The sequence below is a fragment of the Hyaena hyaena genome, unplaced genomic scaffold (assembly GCF_003009895.1).
Source record: "Hyaena hyaena isolate Hyena2069 unplaced genomic scaffold, ASM300989v1 scaffold_23, whole genome shotgun sequence".
NCBI classification, from domain to species: Eukaryota; Metazoa; Chordata; class Mammalia; order Carnivora; family Hyaenidae; genus Hyaena; species Hyaena hyaena.
The window spans coordinates 446,895-471,827 of NW_024080655.1; the positions used below are offsets into that span (position 1 = coordinate 446,895).

The 24,933-nt window shown below is 45.3% G+C and overlaps 1 protein-coding gene across 1 annotated transcript in view; it reads right to left on the bottom strand.

Annotated features, from left to right (window-relative positions):
* Positions 1 to 24,933, bottom strand: part of PTPRJ (protein tyrosine phosphatase receptor type J) — a 74,997-nt gene that overhangs the window by 12,884 nt on the left and 37,180 nt on the right. Inside the window, exons 9-22 of the mRNA XM_039226696.1 lie at positions 24,477 to 24,737; positions 19,180 to 19,437; positions 17,909 to 18,181; positions 15,711 to 16,001; positions 11,467 to 11,598; positions 9,802 to 10,012; positions 9,564 to 9,688; positions 7,960 to 8,047; positions 5,782 to 5,823; positions 4,798 to 4,806; positions 4,607 to 4,694; positions 2,732 to 2,822; positions 734 to 807; positions 496 to 630 (exon numbers count right to left, since the gene is read on the bottom strand). Of these exons, the coding sequence (XP_039082627.1) occupies positions 496 to 630; positions 734 to 807; positions 2,732 to 2,822; positions 4,607 to 4,694; positions 4,798 to 4,806; positions 5,782 to 5,823; positions 7,960 to 8,047; positions 9,564 to 9,688; positions 9,802 to 10,012; positions 11,467 to 11,598; positions 15,711 to 16,001; positions 17,909 to 18,181; positions 19,180 to 19,437; positions 24,477 to 24,737 (2,078 nt within the window). The remainder of the gene's footprint in view (positions 1 to 495; positions 631 to 733; positions 808 to 2,731; positions 2,823 to 4,606; positions 4,695 to 4,797; positions 4,807 to 5,781; positions 5,824 to 7,959; positions 8,048 to 9,563; positions 9,689 to 9,801; positions 10,013 to 11,466; positions 11,599 to 15,710; positions 16,002 to 17,908; positions 18,182 to 19,179; positions 19,438 to 24,476; positions 24,738 to 24,933) is intronic.

The window sequence follows — 24,933 nt, forward strand, 5'->3', positions numbered from 1 at the left end:
TCCCCCATTTGTGCTGTCTCTGTCTCTCTCAAAATAAGTGAATAAACTTAAAAAAATTTTTTTTTGTTTAAATTGATTTTTAAACTTTTCTCTTAGAAGAGAAAAAGACAGAAAATGAGTTTCTAACAGTAGAGGTGCTGATGTTTGGGGATGTTTTCTTTAAAAAAAAAAAAAAATACTCCTTAAGACACCGTTTCATCAGGGCTCCTGGGTGGCACAGCTGGCTAAATGTCCGACTTCGATTCAGGTCATGATCTCACAGTCCATGAGTTCGAGCCCCACATCGGACTCTGTGCTGACAGCTCAGAGCCTGGAGCCTGCTTCAGATTCTGTGTCTCCTTTTCTCTCCGTCCCTGCCCCGCTCATGCTCTCTCTCTCTCTCTCTCAAAAACTAAACAAACATTAAAAAAAAGTTTTTTAAAGATACCCTCTCACCACAGCCCAAATTAATTAATTCTTAAATTTAATTTAATAATTTAAACCAAAAATACTTACCCTTCCCTGTTCAACACATTTGGTCAACATAACAATGGCATATACATTTTTCTCCCAAACCATACGCCAAAAATCTTTCAGAGTGTTGGGTAAAGGCCCTTGTGTGGCAATAAATTCTTTCTTGGAATGGTAGCCCTAAAACATGGAAAGCGACATAAATTCAGCATCAGAGAAACAAAGGGGAGCCCTGAAGATTTCATCCTTACAAGCTGTGTCATGGGAACATCCCCTTACTTACAGGCATGTAGTTGGCATTGATGTAGTCGTCAGTTGAATGGGCCTGAACAGAAAGCTTGACACGGGAAATATCATCTATGACGTTAAGAGAAAAAAGGATCCCATTAGAAGCAAATGTTTGAGGAGAATTGCATATAAGAGAGTAAAGTACAAAATGGCGACACATCCTGAGGGTGTGCCGCAGGGTGTTTTATAGAAAATGAGATGACCTTACTTGGTCTTCACGTTCCGCCTCTGTGACCAGCACAGAGAAGTCAGGCAATTACCTGGCAAAGCTGGTAAGTGGCAGAGGCAGGATTCGAACTCAGGCAGCGTGGCACTGGGGCTCAAGCTCCTAACTACACCAGACCACCTTCTGAGACAACACAAACCCACTACTATTAGCATCCTTGGGTGTGTGCCGTGAGCCAGGGAGTGCACTGAGCAATTTTATTTATTCCTCAAAACCATTCTACCAGCTTGTGTGCCCATTTTACAAATGAGGGCACGGAGGGTCAGGGAGATTAAGTGACTTCTCCCAGCACTGATGTCTAGTCAAGCGCAGTCAGAATTCAAATCTAGTACCCTTTCCACCATGGCAAGGTAAACACCCAAATCTGTATACTTTATCTTCATAGAAATGTTATTACAACAAGACAGTACCAAATTCCAGAATAAACTGAATGTGTAAGACTATTATGGGCGGAAAGATCTAAAACACAAACATTCTCGTGTTTTCTAAATACCAGCATCTCAAAACCATACACACTTGTCCAACTCAAGAGATGAAATAATAACTTGAGAATTTCAAACGTCAGGTGGAGTCGGCAGCAACAGCACGTGTCTCCCTGTCTTTGACTATATACTATCTCGTGCTCCTCTTGGGCAAAATAATACGACAGTTCCAAGCTCGGTTACCAACATGACTCGCAGCCTGGAACTTTCCCAATAAAAACAGTACCCGAACTCTGGATCTGAAAACCTCTGCAGCAATCACAAGATCAGGCCTGTGGTCCTGGGTTAACCCAAGAAGGGCGGGATGGAGGCAAATCCCACCAGCCTGTTTTCCAAAGCGTTTTTCCTTGAACAAGGATCAATGTCTGCTGTTAATACAAAGGGACTGGGGAGGGGGTGGGGAGTGGACAGAGCAGCGGGGAGATGAAGAGAAAAGCGGAGGAGCTAAAAAAACATCCTGAATCTAAGCAGAAGTTAATGTTTTAGGCCAGGAAAGAAAAACACAGATTCAAATATTAAAAAAAAAAAAAAAAAAGTCTCTAAATGTCCTGGTGTAAAAATTATCAGCAGAGCCTATAAATTATGGCTGAATCAGAACACAGCTGGAATCGACTGATACTTCTTTGTGCCCGAATTCCCATCCGAAAGAGAGACCTGCAAAGAACTTTTCTGTGGAGGAGGGTTTACATTTCATCATAACGGATGATGTTATAAATAATTCTTATTTTAAACCCAATTTGTCATTAGCCCCATGCATTAGGCAGATACTGTTAATTCTTAAAATGCGAATTCAAATGCAGTTCATATTTAGCTGTGGGATGCATGCAGCCAACCAGAGACGTGTCAGACAAGCAGAAAGCATTATTCCCTGCCAGTCATGCTCTGACCCCCTTCCTTTCCAGAACTACGTTAGAGGAAATAAAGGGGCTTTGAGATAGAGGGGATAAGAACATAGACTCTAGCCTTTTCCCTGAAAGACACGAGACACCTAATCCAGAGCCTGCCTTGCCTGCCACGGGCCCCTGTGTGACTTCGGACAAATCACCTGGCTACCCTGTGCCTCATTTTCCTCATCTGCAAAATGAATATGGTACCACCTACTTCGTGAGGTTCTCGCGAGGCCTGCCTTCAAAGGAATAGGCCTAAATACAGGGCTTAGCACACGGCAGGTGACTCTGAATAATTGCGGAGGTGGCCAGTATCTTGATCCCACTCCCCTCCACTGAGCGAGGGGCGATAGCCAGGGACAGACAAAAGAGAAGATCATGTGGAAAAAGCAACTCACACGGCAGGACGTTATTATAGCGATTCTTTCCTCTGTTCTCGGCCAGTTCCGCTGTATATTTAGGTAGACTAATTCCAACAAGCTTCAGATCCTGAAAACAAAACAAGTGAGTTGTCCATTTAGTTAGCGTCCGGATGTTATTTACACCAAGCACAGCATACGACCGAACAAAGTGGGAAGGCAGAGGTGTTCTGAGTTAAAGATACGTTGAGGTTCTAACCTTCAGGACCGGGGAATGCAGCCTTATTTGTCATCGAAATAAAATGAGGTCATACTGGATGGGGGGGGGGGGGGGGGGCCTTAATCCATCAGGACTGATGTCCTCTGGCCATGCTGAGGTGAAGGCAGGCATAGGAGTCAGGCTGAAGCTGGGCAGGAGCCTCTTCTAGAGGCTTTCGAGGCAGCTCAGCCCTAACAACACCTTGATTTGGGTCCGCTGGCCTCCAGAACTGAGAGAAGGATCTGCTGCTATTTTAGTGCTTTGTGACCGCAGCCCTTGGAAACTAATGCAGAGGTTAAAAGAAAAGAAAAAGGATAATCCTTGCCTTCCAGGCGCTTACACCCCCAGGAGAGGGGTGCAGGCAGAAATAACTAACACTGGGGCGTCTGGGTGGCTCAGTCGGTCAAGTGTCTGACTTCAGCTCAGGTCATGACTTCGCGGTTCGCGAGTTCAAGCCTCGCATCGGGCTCTGTGCTGACAGCTTGGAACCTGGAGCCTGCTTCTGATTCTGTGCCTCCCTCTCTCTGCCTCCCTCTCGCTCTTTCAAAAATAAATAAACAATAAAAAAGTTTTTTTTAATTTAAAAATAATTCACAGTACAACGAGGCAGAATTAAATAAACACTGCAAAACAGTGATGGGCACCATGTCACAGATGAAACAGGTAAAAAGAGACAGAATTTAAGTCCTCCTGAGTTGTGCTTTGAGTTGCATATAGGTTGAATGGTGGCCTCAAAAAAGCCAGAACCCCATCCTAATTCCTACAACCTGTGGATGTGACCTTATTTTGGAAAGGAGTCTTTGCAGATGTAGTCAAGTTGAGAATCTGGAGGTGAGATTATCTTGGATTATGTGGGTGGGTCTTAAATCCAACAAGTGTCCTTACACACGAAACACCCAGAAGGAAGCCATGGGGAGGAGGGGGAGGCCACAGAGAGCAGAGTGATGCAGCCTTAAGCCACGGAATGCCTGGAGCCCTCAAATTGGAAGAGGCAGCTTCTCCCTCAGAGACCTGGTCCCAAGGGACCACTGCCCTTGCTGACACCTTGACTCTGAACTTACTATAGCCTCCAGAACTGCAAGAGAATAAATTTCTGTTGTTTCAAACCACCAGTTTGTGGTGATGTGTTATGGCAGCCACAGGAAACCAATGCAAAGAGGGCGTAGATCTAATAAAGGCAGAGACCACAGCAGCGTGGCCCAGGGAAGGCAAGTGTGCGCGGCCAAGCTGCTGCAGCAAGAGGGCACATGGGGACCGACACGTAGAAACTCTTTCTGCAGGAATTCACAGAATTCTCAGGAATCAATGTCGGCCACACAGCAGTCAAGCCCCAGCCCCAAAATGCCAGCCCAGACAGCTTCCTAATCACCCCAGTTAACAGCCCATGGACTTGAACTTGAATGCCTAGTTTCTCTCTCTCTCTAATTTTCACTCATCAACAAGATTAAACACACAAACCACTAGAAGCGAGGGTATATCTAAGTGCTCACAGCCCACAGGGCCACAGTGGGACCTGGGGGTACCTGCCGGAGCTCCTCTCCCCTCTAAGAGGGCCGCCTCTTACCCAGCGCTTCCCCACGCAAAAAAACAGGTGGCTTTCCAACTTTCCGGAGAAACATAAAGCAGTTAAAAATACATTATTTACAACCACGTACTTCATATTCTTCTGCAAACCCACAGTTGGAGTCCGCTTGCTGTTTCTTAAAGTAGGCTTCAAAATTCTCCACTCTGATTAACTTTGATCTAAGGAAGTAAAAACAACTTATTAGGACTTTTTTACCTCCAGTAAAGTTTGTGCTCAAAACAGAAAAATACAAGTTATTAAAAAATTAAAGAGGCTACTCACTTTTTAGGTCTTCATCATAGAAAGGGAAAGAAAAAAATAAGCAATTAGAAACGCTGACTCGATCATGACTCTAGAATTCATAGTAAACATCTTCCCAAAGGAACAAAACCAGCGTATAATGGCGGGAGGGCGTATCACTATAATGTTATTTACAAAACACTGAAACGTGAATCAGGAAATCTCACTTCCAGCTGTCATGTGACTGACTGGCTTTTTGACTTTGCACAACCCATTTTGATAACCCGTTTATTTGTTCTTAAAAATCACTAAATATGAGGGGTGCCTGAGTGGCTCAGTCAGCTAAGTGTCTGACTCTTGATATCCGGTCAGGTCACGATCTCAGGGTTGTGAGATACAGTCCTGGCATCAGGCGCCGCTCTAGGCATGAGTCTGCTTAAGATATTCTCATTCTCTCTCTCTCCCCCCTTTTCTCCCTCCCTTCCTTCTTCTCCTTCTGCCCCTCCCCCCACCCTCACTCATGCTCTCAAAAGAAAATCACAAAATACATATTTATTGGTAGCATATGGAAGGTTCTACTTGCCATAGTACAATACAGCAAGGAACCAGACTAATAAACAGAGATTCCTTGCAGAAAAACAAAGCTAGCAAGAACTTCTGTATGATCATAGCCAAATGTGTCAATCAGGAAAGATGGCAGCAAGTTCCATCAAAAATTCACTAAAGGGGCACCTGGGTGGTTCAGTCAGTTAAGCATCCAACTCTTGGTTTCAGCTCAGGCCATGATCTCACGGTTCGTGATTTCAAGCCCCGCATCAGGCTCCATGCTGACAGTGCAGAGCCTGCTTGGGATTCTCTATCACTCTTCCTTTGTCCCTCCCCCACTTGCTTGCTTTCTCAAAATAAACAAACTTCAAAAAAATTGAAACAATGAAAAATAAAGTAAAATAAAAATTCTCTAGATAGTCACTGAGCAGGTTGGGGGATTAAATGTCTTAAAATAAAGCCATAACTCCAGACACTTACTTAATTTGAGAAAAGGACAGTTCATTATTCTTCGCTTCTTTCCTGTTTTGAAAGAAACAAAGATCCATTAGACCAAAAAAAGGGTAACTCTGTGTGTTTGCCCTTCAGTGTATCTACAAAATATCTTTTCCCTGGGCATTAGTTCATATCTGGTTAAATCCTGTTCACTAACACTAAGCTTCAATATATGCAGCAAACACTGATTGCAAATCTGTGAAGTAACTCTCTTTCATACCATCCAAAAGTATGGAAGAATCTTGCTTGGGCAACTTTTAGGAAGATCTTTGGGGGAAAATACATTAGCAGCTGACCCACTGGTAAAGCCAGACTCATTTCTCATGAGTTAATGAAATAAATCAAAAAATATATCCACTGTTGGTAAGTAGATGGGGCCTGGCATTCTCCTGCATTGCTGACTAAACCCCATACTGGTGTTAAAAAACAAACAAACATACAAACAAACATGTCTGGAGGGCATCTTGGCAGTACGTATCAAAACTAAAACCGCAATCCCAGCAACCGCCCACCTTGGAATGTAGCCTAAGGAAATAATCAGGAATGTGCCCCAAGATTACTGTGGCAAAAACCAACAACAACAACAAAAAAAAAACCCAACAAAGAACAAACCTGAAAACATCAGGAAAATGGGTTGAATAATTTCTGTACAATTGAATGCTCTTTAGCCACTTAAAATGAAGAAGATTTAAAGCTGTCCACAAAGTCTTAATAACACAGACTAGAAAACAATACACATAATATGATTCCACTTGTGTGTGAGTTTCACAATCCTATCAGTGTTCAGAGTGCTGTGATTTGTGCTGTGATTATGAATTATCCAGTTTCTTTGCTCTTCTGTATTTTTTTTTTGCCACAAGCATGGATAACTTTTACTTTTACAAGAAACAATAAAGCTGCTTTGGCCCCTCCCTCACAAAACATTTTTTTTTTAATCGGCCTGTCAGCCCAACAGGGCAAGATGGCGGCAGAGCTGCATCAAGGAACTCTGAGCCAGAATGAAATTCCCCGGCTGGCAGCACTTAACAAGCAGGAGTGAAGCCCAGCTGACACACAGGCTTCAAATGCCACACAGACAGGAGAGGGAGCAATGAAGTGCAAACACCAAGTTCAAGTTCACTTCCACGCTTCCCACACTCAGCTTGTGTCTACTCAAGCAATGGGGCTTTCAAGACCTGCCTCCTAGAGCCCCGTGAGTAGGAGATTTGACGGAAGACACAAATCCAGGCGCACAGTAGGCTAGCAAAACAGAGTTGTTTTTCACTATTTAATTACCTCAAAGGGTAGTTGTACAGACAACAATAATAGCGTACAGGGTATGCGAAATTGTTGAGCACCGTATTTATTTTATGCTCCACCGTGTCACAAGTTAGGCCCTCTTTTTATCCCTACCTCACAGACTACTGCAGACACTACGGTGAAGCTCCCTAACAGCTAGTCATCAGAGCATGTGTTCAAACTTAGCGCTAACCCTCAGATGAAATCTCTCGGGGCTCCTGGGTGGCTCAGTTGGCTAAGCATCCAACTCTTGGTTTTGGTTCAAGTCATGATCTCACGGTTAGGGAGTTTGAACCCTGCCTGGGATTCTTTCTCTGCCCCTCCTCCTCTCTCTCTGTCTCTCAAAATAAAAAAAAAAACTTTAAAACAAATTTTTTTCATGCAATCTCTTAACACCACAAAACTGACTTGTGAACCAGAGGGCACCAATCAAAAGGAGCACCGTACACTGTATGCAGTGTTTGCCACGACCTGAGGCCGTAGGGGGCTGAGATGAAGTATGACTGGCCAGACAGTGAAGAGTGTGGGTGATGGGGATGTGGGAGCTCATGACATGAGTCCTTCTAACTGTGTGAATGTATGAAATTTTCCATAGTAAAAAGCTCCTTTAAAAACTAGGGTATTATCAAGGAGCCTGGGTGGCTCAGTCAGTTAAGCATCCAACTTCGGCTCAGGTCATGATCTCACAGTTCGTGAGTTCGAGCCTTGCGTTGGGCTCTGTGCTGACAGCTAGCTCAGAGGCCGGAGCCCACTTTGGATTCTGTGTCTCCCTCTCTCTCTACCCCTCCCCTGCTCATGCTCTGTCTCTCTCTCCTCTCCCAAAACTAAATAAACATTAAAAAAAAAAGTGGGGTATTATCATTAACATGATTAAGCAAGAGTCACCTTTTTTTCCTCCAGAAGATGAAGCCTCCCACAGCCACAATTACCAGGGCACCAAAGATGCACCCAAAAACTGCTCCACAGATGACACCTGAGAAAAGTCCAAATGGAAAGCATTTCAGAAGATGTTCACAAACACCCGGCCCAAAGTCCTCAAACCAGTGTGTGTGTGCACGCGCGTGTGTGCGCGCGCGTGTGTGTGCGTGCGTGTGCGCGCGCGCATGCGTGTGCATGTGTGTATGGGTTAAACATCTGTGGACATAAAGTTAGCCTGGGCATTTGGGAGCCAGGTCCCCCATCCCCTGTCTACCACTAACAGGCTGGTTTTGAGAAAGAAAATCAATGCTCCTCTCTCCTCAGTTTCCTCAACTGCAAACTTAGAGAACTGGGCCACCTGTGATTTTCAAGTTGTTCTGACCACTGATGCCTTTCTTCACATGAAATTGCATGCAACAGCCCAATATATAAAATAGAAAATCAGGGGGCTCAGCCGGTTGAGCGTTCAACTTCGGCTCAGGTCATGATCTCACAGTTCAAGAGTTCAAGCTCCGTATCGGGCCCTCTGCTGTCAGCACAGAACCTGCTTCAGATCCTCTGTCCCCTTCCTTCTCTCTGACCCTCCCCCTTTTTCACATTCTCTCTCAAAAATAAACATTTAAAAAATAAATAAATAAAGTAGAAAACGAGGCAGAAACACTCTCGTGGAGGTCGGGTGGCAGTAGAGAGCATCGCAGGACTGGCCCTTGTTTGGTGGACTGACAACTGTTTAGACACTATTGGACAAAATGTTCTGCGTGGTTCCTGCCACCTCTGACGTGGTGAGACTAACACCCACGTGTGAGCAGAAATGCCAACGGCTCTGTGCTCACGTGACCTGAAACCCATTTGTTTATTGGGGAAGGCTGCAGGGACTCCCCACACTTGGCTTCTGGGACTTCTTTCCAAAGCCAACAGCCATCAAGGATAAAAACCAGACAGACTAACAGAGCAGTTAGTCACTCTGTCTCTGGGGCCTGAAGGTGAAGTACGTACCCCCCTTGGGTCCCTGAAGCTCCTAAATCATTCTGTGTGATAAAAGTGAGGTGTGCTTCACAAGAAGCGTGAGGCCGAAGTGTCAGGCCTGTCTCTGAGCCACTGTGTAACCTTGGGCAAGTCACTACCCCTCTCTGGGGCAGCCAGGCTTAACAGCCTGACTCCTAAAGGAATGAGCCAGACGACTTCTGTGGCTCTTTCTGATCCTAACGTTCAAAGGCTCTATGCACTGAAAGTGAAATTGTGTGCCTGGCACGCGGCCACACAAATAAGCACACTAAGAGCAAAGGACTACACAGTGTTTGCAGAGCAGAAGTGCAACTGGCTTTTGAAGAAGGGAGAGTGTGGGGGTGGGGGCCGGTGGGGACCTCAGTCAAGGGAACAGATGCGGGTCCTGATGGCCACGTGACATCTTGACTTCTAAGAGGTGAGCCCAGCTCTCCCACGTGGTCAAGACCCGCCTCCTAGAGCCCCATGAGTATGAGAATTGATGGAAGACACAAAACCAGGCTTCCTATGGACACCAGAAGCAGAAACCCACTGAACTGTTAACAGCACCGTTGTTCTTTCTCTACCTGGATCCTGGGGCAAGAAAACGGCATCCGAATACTGACTGAAGGACACATAGCTCTCGGGCCCATCTATGAGTCCGTTGTTGGGAGGCTTAAAGGTGATGTTGGTGAAGCCAGCCACACACGCCCTGTAGGATGACAAGAAGGAAAGAGGCTGCTGGGACACGGCCACCACCCTAGGCATGCGGGGCCCAGCGCTCGCAAGGCTCAGTCCCGAAGGGCGAGAGCCGCCAGGCATTACCGATAGGAGCCCAGGGGCTCCAGCCTGCCGTTGTAGTAGCCGTGCGTGGTCGACTCGTTCCCAACGTCGATCTCGTATTTCAAGACTTCAGACAAGTCCTGAGAGCGTCTCTTTTCTTCTGTTGTTATGAGGTACGTCACGTAAGTATTTGAGGCCCCCCTTTTGAAATCCTCATACGTATATCTCAAAATATCTGGAGACGGGCGAACAGCTAAGAAAGGCACACAGAAGGAAAGTCCTAAGGAAGTGATTACAGACAAGAGGTTTACGCCTCACACATGTCTACATTAATGACATTGACACTGGGTGATAACGATGATAATGACAGAGCACCAGCGTGCTCTCTGTCCAGGCTTTATTTCTATTGAGTTCTAAGTGCTTGACTTACATAATCTCTCTGCACTAAACAACAGTAAGTAAGAGTCTCATCACATATGTTGACTACCCCACCTTATAGATGGGAAAATGAAGGCCGGGAAAGCTAAAAGGACCTGGGCCCAAGGCCACAGCATCCACATGGCGGGGTTGATCTCTAACCCAGACCATCAACTCACAGCGTGTGTTCTCATCCACCACAGGCTGGTACTAGTCATTCTGGTCACTATGAAATACTGCCTCCTTCACTCCGCAAGGTATAAGCCTGGATGCTGCTGAAAACCTTCCCAACAAAATGACTTGAAACAGACCCAAAACAAAATGCCAGAGAGACTGAGAGATCTCCGCATCAGTTGTTGAAACTCTAATGGGTTGATGACACTGGCAAAGTCCTTGTCTTCCAGGATCCCCACCCCCCTCACAAGGCACTTGATCTCTACACCCTCGAGGAGGTGAGGACAGTATTATAGGCTGAGACAACAGACAGAGGTGCCACTGCGTGGTTCAACTTAGATTAAAGAATCAGCAAAAACAACAAAAGTTGGTCCTGAACACCCAGCCTGTGCAAAGCACCCACTCAGGTAACACAAACACCTCTAGTTGTGCCCTCCTCCTCCTTCCCACAGAAGAATGTAAATGGAGCCCCATCAGGAAGGGGACCTGGGGACCTCTTCCTCTCTCAGCTGTGTGGATGCTCTCTGCAAGTTCCCACCACAAATGCAAATCACTGTCTGTCTTCCTTCAAGGGAAAGCCACCCTTTGGGTGGGCATGTGTGTGTGTGTGTGTGTGTGTGTGTGTGTGTGAGAGAGAGAGAGAGAGAGAGAGAGAGAGAGAGCTGCTTAAGACTAGTATTCTGCCACCCAGAAGACTCTGTGTTGTAAAAGAGAAGAAAAACCTAGACCAGAGGTCAGCAAAGTATGATCCACAGTCGATCCGGTGAACCACCCATTCCCGGTCAACAACATTTTATGGGAACAGCCACACTCAATCTCACGCACCCTCCTTGGCTGCCCTCGCCCACAATGGCAGCATCAGGGAGCTGCAACGGAGGCTGCATGGCCTGCAAGGCTGAAACTCTGCAATCCAGCTTTTTACAGAAAGTCTGTCAACCCTGACCTAGACCGTCAGGCAAATAGCTCACCCACCGGCTGCTGAGTGCCAAAGCGTGGGCTACAGGGTAAAAACAGGCATGTATTTGTATCTCTAATGTGCCTTAGTGGGCACAGGAATGGCACCCAGTCACGACATGGCTCACTGGCTGTTTAACCCGTAACTGACCCCCTCCTTACCGTTCCCAGTGGTGAGAATGAGCGCATAAGCTTTGATGGGTCCGTGGCTGGCTTCAAACCCACTGAACTCCACCTTTACCGAATTGTGACTGATGGATGTAATATTCGGGGATCCGTCTGGAGAAGGGGGATCTGAAACAGAACAAAACAAAACATGATCACCCAGCATTTAAAATCAAAGAAGTGGGGTGCCTGGGTGGCTCAGGCGGTCAAGCATCTGACTTCGGCTCAGGTCACGATCTTGTGGTTCGTGGGTTTGAGCCTCATGTCGGGCTCTGTGCTGACAGCTCAGAGCCTGAAGCCTGCTTCAGATTCTGTGTGTGTGTCTCTCTCTCTGCCACTCCTCTGCTCACACTCTGTCTCTCTAATATTTAAATAAATCAAAAAAAAAAAAGACGGAACAAAATGATTACGGAGACATTTGCTACTGTGCCCTCAAGTTCTGCCCCTTGTTCTGGGAGCGGTGTGTGGGGTTCATCCACAGCAAGGGGCAGGGAAGGGCAGTGGGGGGCAGAGATGGCAGATCCCCCAGCTCACGAGGGCACCTTCAGCAAGCCCCGCCACCTGCCGGGAGAAGGCTCCCAACAACCTTGTTGGCTGAAAACAACTTCCCACTCATATGTTTCCCCAGCCCCTTCGGACCCAGAGGAGGCAGGTGTCTTATCCTGAGAACCAGGGCAGGAGGAAAGCGACAGAGAGAGAACCTGTGTGGCTAGAACTCTAAAGGGGTAGCTGTCCGCAGCACCTGCGCACCGCATGGACACGGCACAGATGGCTTGGCCCCTGAGGACCATGATGGAACAGAACAGATATCTGGAGGGAAGCAAAGTTGCAATGGACAGAACACACTTTCGCCTGAGGCCTGGCCATGTCCCTGTTCCATGTCCTTCACACTAAAGTCCTCATTTTCGGGGCGCCTGGGTGGCTCAGTCGGTTAAGCATCCGACTTCATCTCAAGTCATGATCTCACGGTTCGTGGGTTTGAGCCCCATGTTGGGCTCTGTGCTGACAGCTACTTCAAAGCCTGGATCCTGCTTCAGATTCTGTGTCTCCCTCTCTCTCTGACCCTCCCTTGCTCACGCTGTCTGTCTGTCTCTCTCAGAAATAAAGAACATTAAAAAATTAAAAAAAATAAAGTCCTCATTTTTGCTGGCATCGGTTTAGAATGCCAACTAGAGAAACCTGACCAACCCTCTTCCTAGAAACCAGAAAAGCACACACAGGAACATCCCACGCGCGACCCTCATGGTGAGGCGCCTCCCCTTTCTGAGCTAAGCTTGTAGAGTCACCCTCCGGATGAACACAAAAGGGAGAAAACACTGAATTAAAGATGATCCTTGTCCACACACACACTCTCTCTCTCCCTCTCTCTACCTAAATTAGTCTCCCACATACAGTCTGAATGTTTTCATTAGTATATTCAAGACTCCGAGAGGCTGAGAAAGCTGAACAAAAACACCACTGCGAGACTCCCACACGTGCGCTGTCCAGCACGCCAGCGCCAGCCACCCACAGCTGCTGGGCTCTGAAAACATGCCCAGCCCCAACTCGGATGTGCCACACACGTAAAACACAGACTGGACGTCAAAGACTTAACACGAAAAAAGAATGCAAAGTGTCTCATCAGTAACTGACTTCACACAGGTTACATGGTGAAATAATATTTTTAACACACTGAGTTAAATATAATGTGATTGAAATCAATGTCAGCTGTTTCTTCTTACCTTTTTTAATGTGGCTCCTAGAATATATTAAATTTTGCAGGAGACTCAACATTTTCTACCGGGCAGTGCAGCTCTGACTGAACCAGGTTCGGCAGGCAACCGCTCAAGTAACGGACAGCAGTGACCACCTGGAGGCGCTGTCCCCTAATCGTCAACCGCCTGGCAAGCCTTCCTAACACAGGCTCCCAGGATTCAGCTCTCTGCCTTTGAGCTTCCCAGGGAGGACTAGACTGTGGGTGGCGGGCTAACTTATCTACCTGCAAGATTGGAAACCCTTTCCTTCCTGAATCCTATCCTCCAGGGGCCCTGTCTGCCTTAATCACCAGTGTCCCTTACCCCAGGCACACATGGTGCAAGAACACATATTGGCTAAGAGACCATCGCTCCAATTCCCCCATCCCGCCAACACTTCCTACTTCTCTTGGAGAAACTGCAGCTCCACTTTTACAGTAAATAAAAATCATGTTAAGTTTGTATATACAGTAAATAAAAATCGTGTTAAATCTCATCTGAGGAAAAGGAGAGCTACAGATTAAAAAATAAGAGAATCACTGGACTAAATATGTGGTCATTATCCAACTCTACCGTACTGTTCAGCTTCAGAAACTATTCCTGACCAAGTTCCTTCTCTTCACTAGGCACTGCGCACGTCTGACCCCAAATCAGACGTGACTTACATTCCTCAACAACTCAAGAAATGACATGATAAAAGAGAACTACAAAAGGTTCATTATTTCCATTATGTTCTAAAGTGCTGCAGAAGCCCAAAGGAGCATGACCCAGGACCATCCTATACAGTTATATGTACTGCATAACTCTAAGGAGCCCCATGTACACTGTAGTCCACATGAATGGTGTGCTATGGAATTGTGTGGTGCACAACCTGAGCAGCCATACATGGCCACTCTCAAGTGGCCTTCCATACAGATTACCTCATCTAATTTGTTTTACAGTCCTGAAAGCTAGTATTATTTCCCCCTTTTATAATGAAGAAAAAACAAGGCTCATGGAGGTTACATAGCTTTTCTGAGATCGCATAGCTAGTAAAAGGCAGAACTTAGAATCAAACCCAGGTCGACCTGTCTAAATCCACGGCTCTGTCCACAGAACCCCTCAACCACCTCTCAAGCCAGTGTCCCTGTAATAACAGGCCTTTTTCTCTTACTATTTCAACCATGAATTCTTTGGAAATTGTCCAGAAACATTCAGATACCCTAAAGGAAACACATCCAGGGGTCAAAAAGCACAAAGCAAAACCAAACCACCAGGTTGAACTAAGGCATAACGTTGGCAAAGACATGGCGAGCAAGAGACAGATGAAAATGAAGCAAAGTATAAGAAGCAACTTTCTTCCAAGTACAAAAAATAAGAACAATAAGCCTGAAAAGACTGACTGGGGGATCCCCTGTGAAGTGAGTGACCCCACTCCCCAAAACAGCAGGGGAGCTTAGCAATATGGATTCTAGGGAATTAAAGAGTTCTTGACTGGATATATGATAATAGCGAATAAAAGTACTGTTCAGTTTTAAGTGTGATGGTAACAGCAATATGGTTATGTCTGAAAGAAAGGAGAAAGGAGCCCATCTTGGAGAAATACTTCTTAAAATATTTATAAATAAAACGATAGAGGGGTGCCTGGGTGGCTCAGTCAGTTAAGTGGGCGACTTCGGCTCAGGTCACGATCTCGTGGTTCGTGGGTTTGAGCCCCGCGTCGGACTCTGTGCTCACAGCTCAGAGCCTGAAGCCTGTTTCAAATTCTGTGTCTCCCTTGCTCTCTGCTCCTCCACTGGTCATGCTCTGTCTCTCTGTCTCAAAAAAATAAAATAAAAACTATAAAAACAAAAAACAAAACTATAGAATGACCAGAAGTGGTTTCAAAGTAATCCAATCAGGGAGGAGGGATACATGAAAGAAGATTGGTCAAACTCCGACAAACATTTAACTGGGTGATGATGGATATGTGGGTTTCTTTACGCTTTCCTCTACTTCTGTGTATATTTGAATATTTCTATAAAAACACTTTCCTAATGTAATATAATATAATATAATAAGGGAACTTCCTATCTAAAAGAAAATATGGAAGTGAATTATTCTGTAAAGCAAAGGAAACTACTTTGGGGATGTTAAAAAATGAGTCCTTCTTACTCTCCTCTTTAAGACTAGATTTCTATAGATCTGTATTAATGGTCAATGCCAGCAAAAACAAACACTAAAATTAGGGGCGCCTGGGTGGCTCAGTCGGGTAAGTGTCTGACTCTTGGTTTCAGCTCACATGATCTCACAGTTTCGTGGGTTCGAGTCCTGTGTCGGGCTCTCCACTGGTGGCGCAGAGCCTACTTTGGATTCTTTCTCTCCCCTCTCTCTCTGCTCCTCCCCCACTCATTTCTGTCTCTGTCTCTCAAAATAAATAAATAAAGTTTAAAATGTATATATTAGCAGAAATTTAAAAAGACATGTGGATTTGCAGGCCACACGTGCAGACCACTGGGTCAGCGTTCCCAGGGTGACCACAAAGCCCACCTGTGATGCCAGTGAGGCAGGTGTTCTGGGCGGGAGGTGCCGACTTGTTACAGGACAAGGCAGTGATGCTGATGTTGTAGGAGGTAGAAAAATTCAAATATGTGACATTCGTCCTATACTCGGGGCCATTCTCCAAGGAGCAGCTGTCCAGGTCTGTCACATTCTTCCAAGCCCCTCTGCTGATCTCCAGCCCGAAGCCTGTGTTGGTGCCGGGGGGGCAGGCCCACTTGAGAATCAAGGTTGGCTCTTTGGGGACCACCTCACAGCGGAAGGAGGCTACCGGTGCAGGATCTGCAAAGGAAACACAGCACACTGCCAGGGTCCGGGCAGGGTGCTTTGCACACGCCACCATTTAGCGGGCAGTCGAATCCCGGCACATCTGTGACGAGCTGACAGCCATGCGGGATGGTGAAGGAGGGAGAGCCTAACCTTGAACCAGGCATTACTGAACTGTGTGACCCTGCTGGCCATGCAACCGAGCCTCAGGGCAGGACTGTATGAGGATTCTATGAAAGTGGCTGTCAATCGCCACCCTGGAAGGGACCAGGGCTCCGTGACAGCTAGCACTATTCTAACCGTATGGGGGCCCTCTTGACAATCCTTCCGGGAGAGGTCGGGTTAATACTGTCTCACTTTGCCAACGAATCAACTGAGGCTTAGAGAGGCTGTGTAAGTTGCTAGGCAACAAAGCCAACACTTGACCCCCGGGTTTTCTAAATCCAAGTCCAGAGTATTGTACACACACAGCATCCGGAATAATCAACAGTAAATGGAATCAGTTTTTCATCTTTAAAATGGGATGTTATTTGTCTCTACCTATCTGAAGGCCAATAGAGTTGTTGATGGCCAACCCCAAACTGCTGTACATAGAGAGCTCTGTACTAAGGTGCTAGGGCGAGAGTATGGTCACTGCTTTAATGCAGCAGGATTTTAAAGCAGGAAAACAACCTGTCCGACGCACCGCTACCCCCACAGCCCCTGTTCCAGCCACACCCCCAGTCATAAATGCGCGGACATATTTTCCTCTTGCTCTAGACTGCAATAATTACAGCGAGGAGAAGTCTCAGCAGTGGAAGGTACCCAGATCTCAACGATCAGCTTCTAGACCAAGTGGACGGGGCCCGAGGAGGAGGGGTGACTCGGAGCTGCGGGGGTTTCTTTAGCAGCTCCACGCAAAAGGTCAGAGGTCGTCAAGGTCGCAGCTCCTGCGCTACGCTACCGGGGAGGCTGACCCAATGAGGGCCCTCAGCTTCCAAATTGGCCTGAACACACCTGAGCAGCTTAGTCTAAGGAAGGGAAGACATAGGTACAAAGTGGGTGAAGAGTAAGTTGATGCACGGGCGCTGGGGTGACAAAGGCGACCCAGTCAGACCTGTGAGCCCAAGTACTCACAGCCGTCTGTAGAACATTCCCCGGGTGGCTCTCTGACAGCTCCCTCGGTTAAATACGGGGCTACCCTTATCGTTATAGGACGTTTTATACTGAGAGATAAGGATCGAGAAAGATAAAAGGCGGGACACCCACTTTAACAATATCGTTTTCAATCTTCTTCAGTGGGAAAGCCAAATCACCACCTACGAGCCTGGATGTCATCCCTCTCCTTGCCCATCACCTCTCGGGGCCTCACCACCTGCCCACCACCCTCTCGCTCCCGTTGGTCCACTCCTTCCCTCCTGCTCTTCCTTCAACACAGCAGGCATACTCCAGCCTCAGGGCCTTTGCACCGGTCTTTCCTCTGCCTATAAAGCTCTATGCCCTGACAGCCATCTGGGTGAGTCCTTCACTTCCTTCGGGTCTCAGCTCAGCAGTCACCTTTTCACCGAGGCCTTCCCAGAGCACCCTAGATAAACATCGCATCTCCCCCCTTCCCTGTCCGTTACCCTCTCCCTAGCAGTAATCGTCGTCTGTTGACTTGTTTATTATCTGTCTTCCCTGCCAGAATAAAAGTTTCAGGAAGGCAGGGACTTGTGGGGGTCATTTCACAGCGCTTGGCATACATAAGTGTTCAATAAAAATTCACTGGTGAATAAATGAGGAGGACAAGACAGCCCTAATAAGCCTAATAAGGCTTTCTCAGAGAGCTCAGGGTCTGTTACTGCACAGCACACAAAACCTAATAAACCAAAGCCTGTGGAGGACCTACCTGCAAGGTCAGCACCACACAGGAAGGGGTCCAGGAGGCACCTGAGGCCACTCACCTGTACAGAATGACTGCCTGCCAGATGCCAGGGGCGTGGTGACATCTCCCACTTGGGTGAAGATCTCCACGGTGTATGACGAGCCAGGTGTTAACCCAGTGATGGTAGCATAGGTCATGCCAATGTCTGTGACTAGTGCTTTGCTGAAATTTCCATCCTTCCCAATAAGAAGGTGGTAGGTGTACCTGGGAGAAGCTTCATCAAAGTTCTGCCAAGTTAAGGTTGCTGCTGTGGTGCTGGTATTTACTTCAATGTAGGCTACATCGCTGGGCCCTTAGTTTAAAAAAACAAAAAAAAAGGCATGGATAAGTCTTGAATTCCAGGACTATTTTATTTACTGCATCTAAAAATGGCCTAGCTCCGGGCTGCCTGGGTGGCTCAGCCAGTTAAGCGTCTGACTTCGGCTCAGGTTAGGATCACACGATTTGTGGGTCTGAGCTCCGTGTTAGGCTCTGTGCTGACAGCTTGGAGTCTGGGGTCTGCTTCCGATTCTGTGCCTCCCTCTCTCTCTGCCCCTCCCCCACTTACGCTCGCTCACTCTCTCTCTCTCTCTCAAAAATGAATAAACAATAAAAAAAAAACAAACTTAAAATGATTAAAATAGCCTGGCTCCTTTGGGGAAAACATAAATAAAGCAAACATTTGCTGACTCAAATTACAAAAGGCTTCCCCCCAAAAAATTCAGAAAATAATTATAGATTAAATCTCGAAAAAATTCATTTTTCAGGCTTCTTTTTTTTAAGACTTTAAGTTTACCTGAAATATATTTTCCAGATACAATTTCCTATCTGGTTTGGAAATCTGATTCATGAAAGAGAAAATACATACCAAAAAGATCATACAAACTATCATCTCTACCATAGAGTTAGGTCAAACATTAGCAAGACACCTTCCTCAGGGTTCTGCAGGCAAAGCTCCCCACTGGAGTAGTATCTTCTAATGTCACCAAGACAAGGTGACTCCTCTAGTCTGTATTCCCAAGGAATGAATGGGATAATTATGTTGTCCATGCTTATTGGATCTTCCTGCTTCTAAGGACAGTTCCCAGCTCACATGGCTTAGCACCAATGCCCCAAGAGAACAGCAGAACCTTTGCAGAAGCCAATGTTTTCAGCTTAAGCAGCTTCAGATTCTACCTGGAGCCCAGGGACACAGTGGCCGCTTACCCCACTGGTCAATCAGTGCTTGCTGCACCCCACCCCCTCCCCCCCGCCTTCCGCCTAGGAGAGTCAGAAAGAACAGCCCTTGCCAGAGAGTCCTGAGAGACTTACATGTGTACTGTGCCGTGGAGTTGGGCGTCCCCAGGATGTGGTTCACTTCTGGGAAGATTGTGATGTTATATAAGGTGCCTGGAACCAAGTCTTCGAGAATGATCTCTCTGCGAGAACTGTTTTTCTCATCAGAGCCGTGCTCGGACTGTATAAGTAGGTGGTAGGTGTACTCGGAACCGTTGTCTGTATTCTGCCACGTCAGCTCCATCCCAGTTGTGGTGACGTTGAGCACGCGGATGTCAAAAACGGCACTGAGGTCTGATGGGAGGAAAGGAGGTACAAAGGAAGAATCAAGGACCATCTTAACGCCCAGCTTTATTTCAAAATGTCAGGAGAACTTGCTCTTTTGTCAGCAGAGTCTCAGACCGAGTTCACAAAGGGCAAACTCCAAAACAAGCGAGAAACACGCACGCTCGTGTCTTTTGAGAGTTTTGGCTCTTCTGTAACACTGATGAGCTTACCAATCCATCCTGTCGGTTCTCTGGCCTTTCACTTTTGTCATAAAAATGCCCCCTATGGGGAGTCTTCTGGAGTGGAGGTCGTGTTCAGATTCCTGATCTGAGTGCTGATGACCCGATGGGGTCAGCTGGTAACAACTCATCAGACTATTCACTTATGAGGTGTATGTTTTCAGTGTGTATATTATAGCTCAATAAATAGTTTGGGGGGATGTGGATGTGTGTGTTTTACATGCGTGTACCACACGCACGTACCATCTCTTCCAAAATTTATTTTTTTAAGCGGCTTCTCCATAAAGGGAGCGAGCTTTGAGAGTCTTCTTTCCCTACCACCAGATTCCAGATGACACAGGGATTCCACAGACAAAAGACCATAAAAAGACACCATTATCTGCGTGGCTCAGTCAATTGAGCATCCAAACCTTGATTTCAGCTCAGGTCATGATCTCAGGGTTCATTGGTTCAAACCCTGCATCAGGCTCCACACTCACCACAAGGAGCCTGCTTGAGATTCTCTCTCTCTCCCTCTCTCTCTGCCCTTCCCACATGCATGTTCGTTCTCTCTCTCTCAAAATAAATAAATAAACTTCAAAATAAGAAAAAAGTACACCATTATCTACAAATGTAAAAAACAAAACAGAAAAAAACTAGGAATAACCTAAATATTCCATAAAAAGAGACGGGCTCCATAAACTGTCATCTGGCTACATAATGAAACACTCTGCAGCCACTAAAAACATTAAGACCACACATACTATGGGCGGGAAGCTACAATATACATGGAGTTAAAAGAAATAGTTGAAATGCAAAATAAAATTATTTGTATAATAATTACAATGATGTAAACAAAACCCATGACAGGGCACCTGGGTGGCTCAGTCAGTTAAGTGTCCGACTTTGGCTCAGGTCAGGATCTCGCGGTTTATGGGTTCGAGCCCCGCGTCAGGCTCTGTGCTGACAGCTAGTTCAGAGCCTGGAGCCTGCTTCAGCTTCTGTGTCTCCCTCTCTCTCTGCCCCTCCCCCGCTCACACTGTCTCTCTCTCTCTCTTTCTCTGTCAGAAATAAAACATTAAAAAAAATAAAAAATAAAAAAACCATGACTGTGGACACAGATGTAAATGGAATTCAGCTGGGCTAGAAGGTGGAATTCTTCTAGTTTCCTTTCCTTTTTATGGTGGTAAAATATCTGTAATTGTAACCATTTGTAAATGTACAACTCAAGACACATTAAATACATTCACAATTTTGTGACACCATTATCACTATCTATACCCAAAATATTTCATCACCACCAGCATACACTCTGCTCCCCTTAGGCAGCAGCTCTCCACTCTTCTCTCCCCGGTAACCTCTATTCTCCTTTTGTCTCTATGAACCTGCCTATTCCAAGAACCTCATGTAAGTGGAATCCTACAATATTGGTCCTTCTTGTCTGGCTTCTTTCATGTACCATAATGTTTTGCAGGTTCACCCATGCAGCAGGTATCAGAATTTCATTCCTTTTTATGGCTGAATAGTATTCTATTGTGTGAATGTACCATATTTTGTCTATCCGCTGCTCTGTGGACGCTTTGCTGCTTCCACATCTTGGCTAATGTGAATCCTGCTACCATGAACACTGGTATACAGATAACTGTTCGAGTCTCCAATTTCAATTCTTATGGAAATATAAATATCATATATATACGAATACACATACACACACACACATATATATACATAAACATATACACATACACACATAGGATTGGAACTGCTGAGTCATACAGCATTTGTTTTCTTCTTCAAAATTGCCTTTAATGCTGGTATACTGATTTTTTAAAAGTTTTTTAGTGTTTATTTTTGAGAGAGAGACAGAAAATGAGCAGGGAAGGGACAGAGAGGGAGACACAGAATCCAAAGCAGGCTCCAGGCTCTGAGCTGTCAGCACAGAGCCTGACATGAACCATGAGACCACGACCTGGGGTGAAATCCGACACAGAACCACCCAGCTGCCCCACTGTTATACTGATTTTAATGATAATGGAAGTTGTTCAATCATAGAATGGTAATCCCCTAAGAGATTAGTGCCTTATTACAACTCTCCCTGATTTCCATTCAATGGGACTCAATTATAGGTTACAGTACAAGACATGCCTTCTCCTCAGTGAATAGTCCTAAATGGCTCTGCAGTTGTACCGCATCAGACTATCAGTCCACACTCTGGTTAAGACCTCGTTCTTCAAAGCCAGAGGCAGTTTACTCCCTTGTCACTCTGGGCCAGTTCACCTCACAGAACTCCCAGTTCCTACTCTGGAAAGCAGAGATGCTAATAGTGCCTACCTCATAAAACTGTGACAAAATTTTTTAAATGAAAGATGAGAGCCCAGCACTTTGTAGAACCCCAACAATTAAGCTACTATCACATTAAGTTCTGGGCATCGGCAAGTCACGCAGTACCAAGTGTCCCCCACCATGGTGATCCTCATCGTTAGTGACATTCTCAAAAGAAAAACAGAAATATATGTTGATGTTAAGACCCCATCTCAATAGTCTAATCTAAAATGCAGACTTGAGGTGCGCCTGGGTGGCTCAGTCAGGTAAGCATCTGTCTTTGGCTCAAGTCCTGATCTCAGAGTTCATGAGTTAGAGCCCCATATCGGGCCCTCTGCTGACAGCTCAGAGCCTGAAGTCTCTCTCTCTGCCCTTACCCCACTCATGCTCTGTCTCTCTCAAAAAAATAAACATTAAAAATATTTTTATTAAATGTTTTATTTATTTCTAGGAGAGAGAGAGAGAGATAGCGTGAGCAGGAGAGGGTCAGAGAGAGAGGGAGTCATAGATTGAAACAGGCTCCAGGCTCTGAGCTGGCAGTCAGCACAGAGCCCGACGCGGGGCCCGAACCCACGAACCACGAGATCATGACCTAAGCGAAAGTCGGACACTTAACCGACTAAGCCACCCAGGCGCCCCATTAATTAAAAAAATAAAAAATAAAATTCAGACTTGAAAAGGAATTACTGCATTTCACATAACAAATGCACTTTAGCAGTCCCTTATTTTGGAAACAGATCTTTCCAGGAACTATCAATGCCTTCACCTGACTAACAGAGTTGAAGAAACCTACATAAGGAGAATCTAAAAAGCCCCAAAGATTTCATGTGTGGCTAAAGGAATTAGTCTCATTTCTTTATTCTTCCCCGCTGTATAAAAGATTTCAATTCTCTTACAATCACAGCTCAAGGAATAGTGTATGTTTCCAAGCTTTCTCAAAAAAATGTATTTCAAATTTTAAAAACAGTAATGAACATTAAATTGTTTTCATGAAATACTTTTATCAGTATCACTTAGCCTCAAAGAATAATGCTGTTTATGAAAGACTGTAAATAATCTACAATCTACTTGTCCAACAACAGGGTAGTACCTCAATAATTTACAATACATCCATATCAGTGGTTTTTAAACTTTTGAATCTTAGGAACCCTTTACCTTCTTAAAAGAGAACTTTTATTTATTTAGTCTATATTATATTTACTGTATTAGAAATAAAAATGAAGAATTTTTTTTTAATTTTTTTAATGTTTTTTATTTATTTCTAGGAGAGAGAGAGAGAGACAGCGTGAGCAGGGGAGGGTCAGAGAGAGAGGGAGTCACAGACTCTGAAACGGGCTCCAGGCCCTGAGCTGGCAGTCAGCACAGAGCCTGATGCGGGGCTCGAACCCACGAACTGTGAGATCATGACCTAAGCGAAAATCGGACGCTTAACTGACTAAGCCACCCAGGCGCCCCGAAATGAAGAATTTTTTAAAACATAAGAATACACAAGCATACATTCCATTAGCCATCAGAGTGATGACATTATCCCTTGTCCTATAGCATCTGGAAAGCTCCACTACACACTCATCATGAGTGAAAAAGCCAAATAACACTTTAGTAACAGTATGATAATAATAACTCATCAACTCCTGGAAATTATCTAGGGGACTCTCAGGGATCCCTGGATCATACTTTGGGTGACAATGATCCAGCCCACAAGGCAGCCAAGTTTTCCATTAAGGAACACAGAATAAACATTTTAAGCTCTGTGAGCCATATATTTTCTGTTGCAGCTACTCATTTCTAGCCCAAAAGAAGTATCTATATTCTGTATCAACACATAAGCATGGTTGTGTTCTAATAAAACTTTATTTATAAAAACAGGCAATGGCCAGATGCGGCCCATGGGCCATTATTATCTGTTGACCACTGACTTAGACAATGGAATGCCAGGCAGGGATTAAAATCATCCTGTAGAAATATTTATATCGACAGGGAAAAATATTCATAACAAGCGGCTACATGGAAAAAAGTAGATTATAAAACGACATGAATAGGATGGCTTCAATGTTCCTAAAAGAAAAAATCTATAGGGGCGCCTGAATGGCTAAGCTGGTTGAGCATGTGACTCTTGATTTTGGCTCAGGTCATGATCTCACGATTCATGAGATGGAGCCCCATGGCTTCTCTCTCCCTCCACCCCTTCCCCACTCACTCACTCAATAAATATAAAGACACACACACATCTGTATATATCTTAAAACTGTAAGATCAGAGAAGTTATCAGTGGTTATCACATACATCAAAAATACGCCAAGAGTTATAGTGATGATTTCCGGTTGATAGTTTACTATGTGATTTTCTTCTCTTGGTTGTCTGTATATTTTACATAATGAAAATTCATTACTGTCATTATAAATGTGTTTAGGATCTTTACTAGATAATTAAAAGCAGTATTTGGAAAACTTGGCATTATAAATTATACTGATTTCCTTTAAGAAACACCACTTTTTTACAAGGAACACAGCCTATTTATTTGCTTACCGGTTCTACTGTAAACCGTCTGGGCCTCCCCTTTAGTACCATTTGGTCCTTGTGGAATTATTTCAAAACGATAGCTGGTTCCAGGGGATAAGCCATCAATGACAATACTTTGGTTTTGGGTTACTGTTTCCAGCAGAGGTTCTCTAGCTCTGTCCTCTGTGATGAGTATCTTGAAGAAATCTGCGTCATCGCTGCTCCAAGCTAAGCCAATTTCCCTTGTGCTGACACTCGTCACTCGAAAGTCAGAAACTGGGCGGGGGGCTGAGGGAAAAGAGCAAACAACTAGATTTAGAACCTGTTTCTACAGAAGACTGGGTGACTGAACCTCACAAAATATTTACACTGAGATTAAATGCACACTTGGGAACATCTGACCTTTCTCTCCATATTATCACCTACAATGCAAGCAACTTAGCAACTGGTATTTCTGGCTATTGAGAAAACGGTTGGCTACAAG